Genomic DNA, 14,777 nt, shown 5'->3' with positions numbered 1-14,777 from the left:
TGGCATCTTGCAGGCACTGGAAACAATCCATTTAGAGAAGCAGGTCTTGTAATTAGGTGAGGCTCTAAATGGTAAATAACAGAGTTCAAACTAACATTTGTAGTCCAAACCACAGGCTATAGTAGTAGGGGGTTTTGGTGCCTAGAAGAGTCTTTCAGGGCAGTGACACAAGATAAAACTGGGTCATGGGAAGATTGAGAGGATTGCCAAACACCAAAAACAATTCTTGCTCTAATCATTACATTTTCTTATGAAATAGTCAACAGTTTTATTGCCTCTAAATATTTTTTAAGATTGAACTCTAGGAAATCAGTATTTGGTTGATCAGTCTTGTGAGTCACAGCCAATCAAATCTGTCAAGTTTGCTAAAGGGTTGGGAAGCAGTGCATTAGGGGATCCAGGTATCTCCATGAAATGCTGCTTCCTGCTTCTTAAATGTAACGTTTTGCTGCTGTTGTCATTTTTGATTGTAAATGAAAAGTTTTTGCTGAACAAAAAAAGTGATTGGAAGACGTCCCCATGGGCTCCGTGAAAATCATAAGGATTTCATTAATACAGATACTGTTTATCCATACTGACACTTATCGATACTATTCGCCATAATTTGGTGCAAAAAATATGCATGACATGAAAAAGCGTGAAAACATTCAGAAGTTATTTTATTATTACTGTTTTTTTGCAGAAGTAAGTTAAGCTGTTTACTGGGTTTACTGCATTTAGCTGCATTTTCATCAAATTTGGTAAAGTGAGCCACACTTTTGAATGTTTTACCCTGTCAACTGTTCATGTATCATGACATAAATACAGATATCATTGTCATTTGACCAGGAGCTACTCAATATTTCAGTCCTGACAAATCAAGAACTGGTACTGACTTAGTATGGGTTCTCATTACCCATCCCTATCAGTAATGAAAATAATTATTAATGAAAAAAAATGTTAATATTATGTCACAGTATGTTTCACCAGCTGTGTTGTGACCAATCCACATAACATTAAATACAATTACCTTACACAACATAACAAACTGCACGCTTGAAGGTTTATAGATTTTAACTGATTAAAAATAGTGTTGGATTAATCCTCATTACACCAACAACAACAAAAAGCTGCCTCGCTGATCATAACCCCGACACAGATAAACCCCACAGTGTTCTTTTTAATAGCCCCAAGTCCTCCTGCCATTAGAGTGCCAGGCCTGTATTGTGTACTGAGATGCTGAGAGATACAGGTGATGGAAAACAGGACCCTCTCCAGAAACTGAGACAGCGAGACAAAGTCCCCCACACAAACACAAAACAGCAACTCAGCGAGCACACTGACAAACAGGCACCAGGAGGTTGAGCTCCTCTCCTTTCCACTCCATCGGCGTGCCATCATCCACAGCCAGAGAATATCCCTTTCCTTCTGGCCAGCCTCGTGGGAAAGAGGCAGGAAATGTGGCTGTTTTTGGAGCTCTGCTCTCTGTGTGTGTGAGTATCTGCTTATTAGTCATCAATGGGGGAAGCTCCAACATTTGTTCCTTTTTCTTGCTGGCACATGACACACAGCCAGTCTTTTTTGGCTCTGATACGCCACAAATTCTGGCCGCCAAGTTTTCTGGCAGCACGCTTAATGTGGTTACGCAATGGCTTCCGTCATTTCAACACAAGCAAAAACAGATTATTGTATTCATAAACAGTTGCCGTGGAGATGCGCCCACACACGCTGATTCAAAGGATGGGACATGTGTAACTTTTGTTTAAGTCAGCCAATGGACTTAGATCCACAGAGATAAAAAGTGACAGCTACACAGTCAGGTTAGGTCTTGCTGGTTACATGTGCCTGACACACAAAATATAATTTGATAACAGTTATACTACATGTTCTTGAAAGGGAGATCTTGTTATCTTCATTCTCTCAAGATAAGAGCACAGGATGAGCTATACAATAATCACGTCAGCAGACTTTCTGGTGACATACCATCTAATTAAAAGTGAGTTTGTACAATTATCTAGGCCACTTTGTCACCCCAAAACAGTACAGAATGATCTTGCCCCCAAAGCATAGAGTGTTTGCCGTAATATCAAGTGTGGACTAAAGCACGTATGCCTACAATCTGACATTTTACGCCATACATGTTTAGACACACAAAAAGTTTTTACTATTATGCAACAATACAATTCCCATTATGATTTCGACAGCCACCACCCACACGCAGCATGAATCACAAAAAAGAATCTCTAATATCACTCTCCCTTTTTTGATTACTAATGAAGATAAGACATATTTAAAAAATAGTAAACAGAACAAACCACAACTAAAAGCAATCCATGGGCATGTCTCTGGCATGCCTGGTGCCTTTAAATAATCCCCCTGCTCACCACTAGGGGTCCCCTGCCATGTGCCTCCTCTGCTTGAAAGGGGGATTTAAATTTCTCAAGCTGTCAATCAAAGGCCCGACCATAACAAGCTCCTTGTTCTCTACCATTTGCTTTCTAAGAAAGTAAACCACTAAAAACACATGAAAAAACAAAAATGCTCAAGTCATTCACACATCTTGGAATTTACATTTATTGAAATATGATTATTAACTAATCTGGTGTAACAATAACCTACAGATTGCGTCCAAACAAACAGAAGTTGTTTATGTAAAGGTGCTTATGTAAATAAGTTGAAAGTACATGCAGAAGGTTAGCACGGTTGCCATTACCTTGAATAACCCTACTTGGCGTACTAGATTGTGAGCTTGGATCCACAGAGTGATACAAAACGACTAGTCTGACTTGCTTTAAATCTACAAAATCTCACTAAAACCAACATTAAACTTATTTCTGAAGTGACTATACATGAGCTGGCAGTCATGCAGCATTTGTGTGTCATGATAAAACTACCAAGCTTTTGATCGCTCAGGTTCAGCTCGGCAATCGTGGGTTGTGTCTAGAAGGGAACGCCAGACCGGCGAAAGATCTCGCGAGAATGATCATTTAAAACCAAATTATGATATGTGCCTAACCATTACCAAGTTTTTATGCCCATAAACTTACACATATCTCAAGTTCAACTTTGTGACATTATAAAACATAATTCGTTTGTATAAAGTCTAGAATAAAGACACAACACATACAAACCTCGCGAGCGTTTCGCGAATCAAGGGTTCTCTTGTAGATACGACCGCAATCCTGATAGATCGGCATACTAGTAGATAAAAACTATTTGCTATAGGCTATATTTGAGTCAATAACGTTTATTAAAAACATAATCACAGGGACCAGGTACATGTCGTATGTATTAGTGTCATTGGTAGGCTAGCTCCAAGCCTGTTTCAAGGAACGAAGCCCCACTTTCTTTCGTAAAGTCGTGTCAATAGACGGTTTAAAACCCCCGTCGCCCACCGCTAGCGTTAGCTAGCTAAGTTAGCCACCAGTCAACACCGCTCAGAGAACCGTCGCTTTTCTTTAACAAACAACTGGTGTTTGTCGTTTCTAACGGACCATACCTATAAAATACACCATAGCTTACATACCTGCCGTGAAACCAGTCTTTACAGATGTCGCACTCGATCATAAACCGGCTCACATCGTAGGGCTGCCGGCAGACACAGTACAGCGGGGCCGCCGCCATCTTCCTACTGTCCCCAAACAACGCAGGAATGAAGCGGGGCGGGGATTTAACCCACGGTACGAAAATAGCCGAGGAGGAGCCGAGCGGGCACGAGGTTCCTCCATTCTAGGCAATCCCACCTCTGACGTCAGTTTCCAAATTATTCATTTCCATCTGGTTGTGTGTGTGGGCACACCAACAATAGACGCAAACTTTTTTCCAACAAAGGAATGACATAATGGTACTGTTTGGGAATTTTATCAATTTATAGACGTATGCTCAGCAAAAACTGACGACTTTTATAGACTAAAAAAAAGGTGGTGAGGCCTTAGTGAGTACATTCTATATACAGTATATTATTATTTCAGTTAGTTAAGAGGTATTTACCTTGGATTTGGTGGTGGTAGAAGGCACTATATGTGTGTATAGTGATGACTGTAAATGAAAAACTAAACATTATTTTTCAAAAAAAAAAAAAATGGTGTAGGCCTATTAAAATAACTTAACTTTTGATAAATTTCAGTGGATGTATTCTCTTCAACCCAATTTACAAACTTCATGAAAAAAACTAGAAGTTAACCTTAACTTGTAATCCAGAACCCAAAATCTTCACAACATATGCTAATATGACCAATTTGCATGAATGAAGTTGAATTTATGCACAGGAATTCAAGTATCTAATTCAATATAATAACAAAGTCATAAAAAGCAATGCATAAAATACTTTAATTTTATTCCATATTGCTGAAACTTCAATTCAAAATTTCAAAAATGAGCAAAAATACATAAAATGTTGTCAAAAAATTGAACACATTCAACCTAATTTATCATTTCAAACTCATGAAGACATTCCAAGAATTCTAATTTAAACTGTAGTCCAGAACTCAAAATCTCTAAATAAAAATCCCACTATCTGGGGAAATAGCAGAACAGAACATGCAGAATGATTCTATAACATATTTAACCTCAGGAAACAGGCAAGAAGACAGTTGACTGAGGTACCAAGCTTGCTCAACTGTCATTGGAGCACAGAGTGAAAAGGAGCAGGATTCAGAGGGGGTCAATTAGGAAGATGGAAATGAGCAAAAATATCAAATATTGTCAAACCATGTGTATAAAAAAGCGTTTGAGCTGACTGAAACGAGAAGTACCTACTTCCAAATGTGCAGCATCAGCACGGACTTATCAGTAACCTGGACTATAAATGCAGCTGACACCATATAAAGAAATAAAAAGCTTAATTGTGTCACACAATTCAAATCAGCTCAATCAGCAGAATATTTGCACAGTTGCAGAGTTCATCCTCTGTCTGTTCTCACACCTCTTCTCAGAGAAGAGTCAGTTCCTCTGTTCTTACTCTTCACCTATGGCGGCCGCCGCAGAATAAAAACCAAACACACAACAATATCAAGCCCTGGTATGTCTCCATGGAACGTGTCTGACATGCCCTACGTGCTTGTGTGGTGAATAGCAATGGGACCACCGACCCACAGCTTGATCTGTGAGCTGACAGCACCCATCCCCCCACACGCCCATCTGTGCTGCTCTGCATAGGCAAGCAGGCTCGGTGCATGCAGAGACTCTCTGCACAGGAGCAGAAGACATATGTGATTCACACAGTTCATGTGCACATCTCACTCTCAGTTGTGTGTCTTTTTTTTTTTTTCTTTAGTGCATACTCAGCCTGCAGCAGCAAATACGTAAACATCTCCTTTGTCTTCAGGGTGATAATACCGGCCTGCCTGCAGCACTTGGTTGTAGCAGATCAGTATCATGTCTTCACATTAGGTTTTTTTTTCTGTTGTCAGCCAAGTGTGAGCAGCAGTGCAACTTCACGTCTGGTGTGCAGATCCACTGCATGCCTGCTGGAAGTTAATTATCCCCTGTAAGTGGAGGTCAGTGCTCCTTTAGGTAGGTTAGTGTCACTGCTGATGAATGGCCATGGACAACTTCCCTAACTCTCACATGAATCCTGTTTAAACCACCTGAAAACAACATTATCAGTGCTTTATTACCACTAGCATTACATTTGGTGATTGCAGTGATGGAAGAAGTAGGGGAGACTGGGGGCAGTTGTAACTTTTAAAGAATTTTCCTTCAAAACTCACAGACAACTTTTTTTTGCAGCCATCAATTCAAAATACAAAATGAGTGTATATTTACAAAAAACAGTCAAATTCAACAATTTAAACAGATAATATCTTGTCACTTTATTGTATCCAACTAAATATAGGTCAAAAAGTATTTGCAAATCATTGCATTCTGTTTTTATTTATGTTTTATACAACTTCCCAACTTTTTCAGAATTGGGGTTGTCCTTCAATACATGTATTTGGCAGATTTTTGCATAAAACAAATGAAGTGCTTATAATATGTTTTCTTATAAATTAAGCTGCCCAAGTGTATATACAAGTATAACTGAAAAGCTTGTTAAATTAACAGCGATGAAGATTAATTGGCAACTATTGATGATCCTTATTATTTTTCATACAAAAACATTGCTTCTTAAATGTGAGAAATATGAATTTGCTGACTTTCACAGCACAATTGATGAAGCTCTATAGATTGAATTGCATCACAAAATCACCCAGCATTTATTTATGTTTATGAGGGTGGGAATGCAATATTACCTGTGATGACAACTGTACGTTATTTGAGGATGAGCAAGTCAAATATGAAATTTGATTTCTTGAAGAAATGACAATTATGTGACATGATGAAACACTGATGATATTCCCTCAGACTTTTACCCGTTCAAAAAAAGAAGAGACTATGTTGACTTTCCTTGTAATTATTCACACATTTGTGCTAATTTTTTAAATAATTTTGATTTTTGGACTGTTGGTCGGAATAAACTTGGGCTCAGGGTAATTGCAATGGCATTTGTCAGTATTTTCTGAAAATTTCTGAAATTTCACAAAACAATCAATCGATAAATGGAGAAAATAATCAGCAGTTTAACCCATAATGCAAAAAAAATCATTAGCTGCCATTAAAATGAGCTCCATCTCAACCAACCACCAACAGTAAAATCCTGATTTTACATTAATGCATTAGTAATAATGATGTAATGATATAATTATATATTTGTAAAACTATACATATTTTCTGCATTGAGTACTTTTATTTTTAACACTTTATAGCCTACATTTCCCTGATTATACTTAGAAAATCTTTACTTAAGGTGCCCAACGTTTTCAATGTAGGACTCTCACTTGTAATAGAGTATTTTTACAGTGTGGTATTAGTACTTTTTCTCAAGTAAATGCCCCTGAATACTTCTTCCACCACTGCTCATTGGACGACCAATTAATCGACTTTTTATTTCTTTTCAAAATAAGTAATGTAAAGCAGCCACAGCTGGTACTGTCTTCTACTGTATTTCATTTTAATCTCAAACTACCTAAATTACACGTAGTATTAAAGCGCCACCTGCCGTCTGAATGGCGCCATTGCTCGCTGCGCGTTCACGCTCCGCGGGGCGCGCACGCCGCCGCGTACCCGCTGACGTCAGGAGTTACCCAAACAAGGAAGGAGCGAGCGCGGCCCCGCCCCTCCGTGATGTTAGCATCATGGATGTATCAAGGTGCAGCAGAATTCAGGTGTCATCCAGACAGAAGGTCTGACTTCCACTGATCGACGGTTTAACGTCTGACAGATGATAAAAGAGGTAAGATGGAAAATAAAAACACGGTGCTGTGAAAACAGTTATAGCTGCTTTATAGAGACGGTTTATAAACACTCCTAATGTTAATAATGTTTTGGACTGTGCAGCGTATCTGTCACACTTATTATCTGTATAGAAACCGTATAATTTCTTATTTTTTAATCTTCTGTCGTGTCAGATGTTTTTGTAATATTCATACTAACCTGCTATAAACGAGCTTTCACCGCGGTGTGTTTACAGTGCAGCATATATTCACTTTATCTGATCAAACGGTATTTGCTCAAAAATATACCAATATCAAAATCATTGGTAAAATATATATGAGCGATTTTGATTATTATTGGCAACCCAGTGGGTTTAAATATAGGCCATTTTTTGTCACAAAACAAATGTCAAAAGAGACCGTGTTTCTAACATTTTATTTCGTTACTCTTTTATTTTAAGATATTAGCAAAAACTCAATTTTGATTGAGGCAACAAAGCTTGAGAAAAATATTAAATAATTTAATCTATAACGGCTGTCTGATAACTGCATGAGTATTGGGGTTACATTAAGAAAAAAGAGAGGAGGAAGATTTTCTTTTATTTTGTATTTCGAGAGTAAAGTTAAAATGTTACGCACAAAACAGAAATGTTGAGAACAAAGTCAGCTGTTCAGAATAAAATCAAAATGCCACGAATGAAGTCAAAATGTCAAGAGTAAAGCTGAGTTGTTGAGAACAAAGTTGAAATGTTGAGAATGAAGACGAAATGTTGAGAAAAAATGATGCAAAGGTATTTCAACTTTATTCTCAAGTTTATTCTCAAAATGCAAAGTTAAATCTGCTAAAAATACATATTTTAGGTTATACTTCATTATATCTATATGGTGTTCTTCTAGACTTCATTATCAGTTTGGTAAATGTGTATTTGTATCCTTGATAAAATCAGAATAAAGCTGGAGGCTGCAGATTTGGGCCCTGAATGTAACACGGTGTGTTTTATATGTGACGGAGGAGGCGGAGAGCCGCCGAGAACCTGAAGATGAGGCGTCTGTCACGTAAGAAAGCCCTGAGCCTGGTGAAGGAGCTGGACGCCTTCCCCAAGGTGTCAGACAGTTATGTGGAGACGTCAGCCTCTGGAGGAACAGGTGGGACATTTATCAGACAGTGAAGGTATCAGCTGACGTACCTGCTTTGACAGAAGAGTAACCGCCCTGTCCGTCTCGTCCGCAGTGTCCCTGATAGCTTTCAGTGCCATGGCGCTTCTGGCCATCTTAGAGTTCTTTGTTTATAGAGACACTTGGATGAAGTATGAATATGAAGTTGACAAGGATTTTTCCAGGTAAGCTTCATTTCAGAGGTATTAAATGTTAATTATTACACAAAATATATTTAAAGTTTATGATAGAGACATACTGTAAATCTAATGTTATTCTGTTCTTTGATTATTTACAGTAAATTGAGAATAAACATTGACATAACAGTCGCCATGAAATGCCAACGTGAGTAATCCACCTTCTTGTAGATAATTGATTTATTTAAAAGTTACTTCTTTGTTATGAAGCGTTCAGGCCCCTCGGGTCATGTGGAACTGGTTTACTCGGGGACCCCAGGACGAAAAAATGAAGCAGATTTTAGTTTCTCAGCTCCTCACCAGTAAAACAAGATTCCTGAATAATCGAGATCTGCTGAAACTGTTAGTCAGGGCTTTCCGATAAATCAGACACATAATTTCTTTTTAATATTAAAGTATTTGTTTGCTTGCTTTTGTTTTTGTTTTTATTATGTCTTATTCTTGTTGTAATGTTTCTTAATGTCTTATTAAGCATTTTTATGCCCCTGTAAAACACTTTTATCCCTGTCCTTTTCTTCTGAATGCAATATTTTAAGAAATCTTTTCTGAAATCATTAGATTTTATTGTTAAGAGGTCAAAGTTCAAGGTCACTGTGACCCCACGTCTATTCAGTTCTGATGAATGCAATATCTCAGGAACACCTGGAGGGAATTTCATTACATCTGGCACAAATTCTCACTTAGACTCAAGGATGAACTTATTAGAATTTGGTGGTCAAAGGTCAGAGTTCAAGGTCACTGTGAACTCTTGTCCGTCTCCTCTGTGAAAATAATCTCTAAGTGAAGACAACATGTTTCTCACTGGGAATTGTGTGAAAATGCGCGTCAGTTAACGCAGTGATCGTGTGCGTTTCGCGTCTGTGTTTGCAGATGTTGGAGCAGATATTCTGGATCTGGCTGAGACCATGATCACGTCCAACGGCCTCCAGTACGAGCCTGTGAGTAAAGCGTGTCTCCAGATTAGGTCATGTTTGATTTTTTTTTTTTCTGCAGATCATAAGAGGCATTAAAATAAGTTTTCTTTGTGTTGTTTTTCCTCGTCTGCGTCTCTCCTCTTTGTGTGTTTGTTCAGGCTATTTTTGAACTGACCCCACAACAGAGACTGTGGCAAAGGTAAGCCGTCAGGTAGCTACTGTAACAAGGTGTCTGCAAGTACTATAAAAGTCCTCTAATGTCTAAAATTATTAAATTTAAAGGCTTATTTATAATTAAATATCATGTTTTGTGTCTTAGATTCAGTTTATAAGGTCTGTTGCACTTTTTTCAGTCTTTTTTTGTTATTAAATTTATTTAATTTTCCATTATAATTGTCATTTTTCAGTCCTTAAATGTATTTAAAATGAGAAATCTTGCAGGCACACTGAAGAATACGTTCTGTTTTTATGGTCATGGAAAGTTAAAACTATGTAGAAAAACACCTATATCAAGATTCCTTCTTCGTCTTTCAAAGAGTGTTTTTTAAAGTCTTTTCTGAAGCGCTCAGGAGTGTCTTGCATGTTTGCTAACCTGTTTTTCTTTTTCCCCCTCAGGACGTTGATTCTCATACAGAGCAGGCTGAGAGAGGAACACGCGCTTCAGGAAGTCCTTTACAAAACGCTGCTCAAAGGAGGTCCCACTGCCCTGCCGCCACGGTCAGTCTCACGCGTGCAAAACACTGACTTTATATAAAGATGGACGACGCGTCTCCACCTGCTCCCATTGAACAAAACTGCACTTTGACTTCTTTAGTTTGGTCCATGTCCCATCTGCTAGCACAGAATAAAGTTCTGTTTTCTGTAGTTATTATTTAGTTGGTCAGATATGCTGCTCAATAACCGTTTGTGTGTGTGTGTGTGTGTGTGTGTGTGTGTGTGTGTGTGTGTGTGTGTGTGTGTAGAGAGGATGCCTCTATGGAGCCACTTAACGCTTGCAGGATCCACGGCCACGTCTACGTCAACAAGGTGGCAGGAAACCTTCACATCACTGTGGGAAAGTAAGAAACAATGTCAAACACTGACCCAAAAAAGTTAGATTTTATTTAAAAATCTTGAATGATACACAAAATGAACACAAACTCAAAAATTACATGTAGTACAAGGCGGGTGGATGAACAGGTGTGTTTTTTTCCCTTGTTATTTTTACTCTTCCTGTTCCCCTTTTCTTTATTTTAACCAACAAAAAAAACTGAAGCAGTTCCTTATTCTAATAAATCAAGGTTGTTGTTTTTTTTTTTTTTGCACAAATGCTTCCGATAAAAATATCTGAAACAACTGACGGTTATGACTGGAGGTCCACGTAAAGACTGCAGTTAACTCTTTACCACGATCCAGCTGCAGAACAGAAGAAAATAAATATTAAAACATAACCATAGCGCTGTTGTTCCTCTTGTCTTTTTCAGGCCCATTCACCATCCTCAGGGTCATGCCCACATTGCAGCTTTTGTGAGCCACGAGTGTATGTAACGTTTTTTTCTTTTTTTTAAAACAGTGCTATGTACAGGCTTACAAACGCAGATTATTCTTTGTTCCAGTTTCACTCAGAGCTCGTTCAGTGATTCCCTGCGGCCTTGATTGAACCTGAGCTTCCTCTCGTTTTTGCATCACAGCGTACAATTTCTCCCATCGAATCGACCATTTATCTTTTGGAGAGGAGATACCGGGCATCATCAATCCTCTGGATGGCACAGAGAAAATCACCCATAACAGTAAGTTGCTGCTATTTCTCCAGAGATAGGGGAGGATAAAACACATGACGGAGTGGCTTAACATTCAAATTGAGTTATATGCAGAATTAATGACGTGTTGAGACATTTATTGAACCAAACACGTCCTCAGCTCACCCTGGATGATCACTGCTACAGTAGCTATTACTGGAAAAAGGTTTCAGCTGGAGTTTACACATATTTCCTTCTAGAAATTGATGTAAAACACTAAAATACTGAAATTTATTCCCGTGTTTTACCACAGATAACCAGATGTTCCAGTACTTCATCACAGTGGTTCCAACCAGACTGAACACTTATAAGATTTCTGCAGACACACACCAGTTCTCTGTCACTGAGCGGGTGAGTAAAAAGTTGTTAAAACCCGATTATTTCACACCATCTTTTTCAAAATTATGTGGTAACAAACGATGAGAAGAAAAAGGAGGGAAGGGCGGAGAAGTTTAAGAGAAACCTGGGACAACACTGACCACTGTGCTGTCTGTTTTCAAGGAGAGGGTGATAAACCACGCAGCGGGCAGTCACGGCGTCTCCGGCATCTTTGTGAAGTACGACACCAGCTCGCTGATGGTGACGGTCAGCGAGCAGCACATGCCGCTGTGGCAGTTCCTGGTGCGACTGTGCGGCATCATCGGGGGTATTTTCTCCACGACAGGCACGTCTGGTTTCAACCTGCAAACATGTTCATTTTAGATTTGTTCATTTAAGAAGACAGTACAGAGAAACACCGTCATATCTGAAGAATAAATGCAACACGGTATTTTTAAACTTGAGCCATATATTTTTTTTTTTTTACATATTTTAGTTTGATTGGTCCGTGTATCGCCTCAGCCTCTCTAGGAATTCTCTCCATAATGTTGTCAGACACTTGAGTAACAATCTGAGCCTGTCTGTGGTAAAAACAATCATTTTTAGTGGATGTACTTTGACAGAATTTACACCCCAAAATATGTAAAATAGGCCCCAGGTTTAAAAATAACGTAATTGCCCTGAAATCTGTGCTTTTAAATAAGTTAAACAACTAATTATATTTCATAAATGATTGACTTAAAGCGACGGTAAGGAACTTTCATATTGTGTTGATTTTGGAGCCCCCTGTGGACAAAAGGGGTAGTGTAGCCACAAAATATGATGCCATAAATCAAATTATCCAAAGAAAAATCCTGTCTTGCTTCTGTTTAACTGGCTAACATGGTACTCACTGTAACTTTGCCTGTGAAAATGTAAACACAGGTTTGTTTCGTTTGATTTTATGGAGACCTGGTGGCAGGTGTTAAGAATAACTACACAGAAATAGTCGATCGTCTCACTTATGGTCTTGTAAGCTTGTGTGGACCAGTTAGAGGCATCAGTATTAAACTGAGATGGTTTCATAACCAGTTAAAATGTAGAAGTGTCTGAATTCATCCTTGTATCAATAAGTGTTCCTCTCTTTTTAAAGGGATGCTTCATGGGCTTGTCGGCTTCTGTTTTGATGTTATCTGCTGTCGCTTCAAACTCGGAGTCTATCGGCCCAGAGAGGTGAGTCTTTACCACAGTCTGTAGAAGTTTACCAAATCCAAAATATAACTAAAGGGATAGTTTGGATTTTTTGAGGTGAGGTTGTATGAAAAATAGCTGTTTTTTCTGTAGGAGTCTGGTGGCTGTGGAGAGACTGATATTTGGCTTACATCATGGCACTTTGCCATTGGAAAAGGTGACAAACCAGGGTCCTCATACTACCCGCCTTAAAAAAAAAATAAATCAAACTATCCCTTTAAAATCACAGTAAACTTCACCATGAAGTAGATCTCACAGATGCACCTGTGCTGAATCTATTTTAGGATGTGCAGCTACACCATCAGATGAACAATCTCAACAATCACCAGACTCCTTTGTTGGCCGACAACGTCCCTCAGGAGTAGCTGTTCACTGACCATCGTCAAACTACTGATTCTGCCAGCTGACCTGACAAATCACACAAGTTCAAGAACAGTTTTCACCATCAGAGGATATTCTGTGTTATTTAATGATGTTCAGTTTTTTGTTTTTTTGTTTTTTTTCACATTACCATGTCATAAAATTGTGTTTTTCTACTGAAAAAGAAAACACTATCTGTTGAACACTCTGCTGTTAACTTGAAAAATGGTAAAGTTCACATCAGATCATTGCTCTTTAGACAAATGTACCCTGTGACTGCAGTTATACCTACGTTTTAAACATTATTTACTTTTGTACACCTGTGATGAAGTTTCTTGTTTTCTTTATTCTTGTTTAATTCCTTGTGTTTCTGTTCCATTTGCCGTAACAGCACATTGTACTGATCGTGTGGTTGTCTTCCCAACTCCATTAAAGTTTAAAATTTATAAATTAACAGCAGTGTAGTTTTATTTTTAAAAACATTAATATGAGGAAAATATTAAAGAAAACCCAGACTTTACGAGGTGGGAAATACTACTGCTAATAATAGGTATTTTAAGTGAAGCAAGTGAGCTTATTTGTAATTTTAACAAGCTTATAAAGAGTGTGAATAGCCAGAGAATGAAAGAAAATAAGGTCAGCTGAAGCCTGGAGACACCTCAAGAGAATGAAGGACCACAGAATTTAAATTGGGACTCTTCTAAAGCTGAAAAATGTCTTAAACCCCTTTTCACTGCATAAAGGCTTAAAGGGTACACCAGTGATTTAGTATTGTACTTGTGTTGGGGGTGTTGCCTGAGACAGATAAAAAAAGAAAGACCGGTTATAAATCAAAGCAGCAGAGACCAAGATATCATGACATTTCGTCCTTAATATGAATTAAGCTCCAAAAAAGCCATGAATCCTACATTTCTCATAATACAGCTAAAAGTCTGTGACTTTCAAACTTAACAGACTCACTTCATAATGCAGACACTTTGTAAAATATAGACAGCCTTTAAACCCAACCTTAAAGTTTTCAACATTGGAAAGCTGTATTTACAAAAACCTCCTATCTTATGTATTAAGATAAGAAGAGTGTAATGTTAAACTGTTAGCTACTGTTTGCTTAAAGTAGCGTAAGACACTGTTAGCGATCACTACAATTGGCTAATGTCCACACTACCATTAGCTAATGTTATCAAACACTGCTGTTAGCGAATATGAAGGCTACTGTTAGCTTACACTACCGTTAGCTGATGTTAGTAAACACTACTATTAGCAAACACAAACACAACTGTTAGCAAATGTTAATGATCAATACTGTTGGCTACAGTTAGCTTACATCACCATTAGCTAATGTTAACAAACGCTACTATTCACTAACTCAACTACAACTATTAGCTAATGTTAATGAACGGTACTGCTGGCTACTGTTAGCTTACACTACCATTAGCTAATGTTAGCAAACGCTACTGTTAGCTAATGTTAATGGACAGTGGCGCTGGCTACTGTTAGCTTATGTTACCTTTAGCTAATATTAGCAAACACCATTGTTAGCTAATATTAAACATTACCATTAGCTAATTAGTATGATAGCTACTACAACAAGTG

General features: G+C 38.2%; 2 protein-coding genes across 4 annotated transcripts in view; one reads left to right on the top strand and one right to left on the bottom strand.

Moving 5' to 3' along the window:
• kdm7aa (lysine (K)-specific demethylase 7Aa) overlaps positions 1 to 3,632 on the bottom strand; it is a 29,173-nt gene extending 25,541 nt beyond the window's left edge. The window contains exon 1 of the mRNA XM_084710845.1: positions 3,506 to 3,632. Within this exon, the coding sequence (XP_084566971.1) occupies positions 3,506 to 3,603 (98 nt within the window). The 5' untranslated portion in view covers positions 3,604 to 3,632. The remainder of the gene's footprint in view (positions 1 to 3,505) is intronic.
• Positions 3,633 to 7,118: 3,486 nt separating this feature from the next.
• On the top strand, positions 7,119 to 13,257 carry LOC146306916 (endoplasmic reticulum-Golgi intermediate compartment protein 2-like). 3 transcript variants are annotated; one of them, XM_084710546.1, is made up of 14 exons: positions 7,119 to 7,252; positions 8,245 to 8,378; positions 8,464 to 8,572; positions 8,686 to 8,732; positions 9,455 to 9,522; positions 9,657 to 9,697; positions 10,114 to 10,215; positions 10,461 to 10,556; positions 10,962 to 11,017; positions 11,169 to 11,267; positions 11,530 to 11,627; positions 11,778 to 11,940; positions 12,727 to 12,806; positions 13,109 to 13,257. In XM_084710546.1, the coding sequence occupies exons 2-14, from the start codon at positions 8,273 to 8,275 to the stop codon at positions 13,187 to 13,189; spliced, it is 1,146 nt and encodes a 381-aa protein (XP_084566672.1). In that variant the 5' UTR covers positions 7,119 to 7,252; positions 8,245 to 8,272; the 3' UTR covers positions 13,190 to 13,257. The 3 variants fall into 3 exon arrangements, with proteins under 3 accessions (XP_084566672.1, XP_084566673.1, XP_084566674.1); XM_084710547.1 differs by having other exon boundaries at positions 7,145 to 7,252; positions 8,248 to 8,378; XM_084710548.1 differs by having other exon boundaries at positions 7,152 to 7,252; positions 8,180 to 8,378.
• The last annotated feature ends 1,520 nt before the right edge of the window (positions 13,258 to 14,777 follow it).

Source organism: Lutjanus erythropterus, chromosome 22, assembly GCF_056507025.1.
Source record: "Lutjanus erythropterus isolate fLutEry1 chromosome 22, fLutEry1.hap2, whole genome shotgun sequence".
NCBI lineage: Eukaryota > Metazoa > Chordata > Actinopteri > Lutjaniformes > Lutjanidae > Lutjanus > Lutjanus erythropterus.
The sequence above is the reverse complement of the archived record's forward strand: the minus strand, read 5'-3'. Positions and strand labels throughout refer to the sequence as shown.

Bases quoted from the DNA above. Each gene is read 5' to 3' on its own strand.
- LOC146306916 (XM_084710546.1), top strand. From the start codon at position 8,273: ATGAGGCGTCTGTCACGTAAGAAAGCCCTGAGCCTGGTGAAGGAGCTG. The intron at 8,379-8,463 runs GTGGGACATTTA...TCTCGTCCGCAG, and splicing joins GTCAGCCTCTGGAGGAACAG to TGTCCCTGATAGCTTTCAGT. The intron at 8,573-8,685 runs GTAAGCTTCATT...GATTATTTACAG, and splicing joins GTTGACAAGGATTTTTCCAG to TAAATTGAGAATAAACATTG.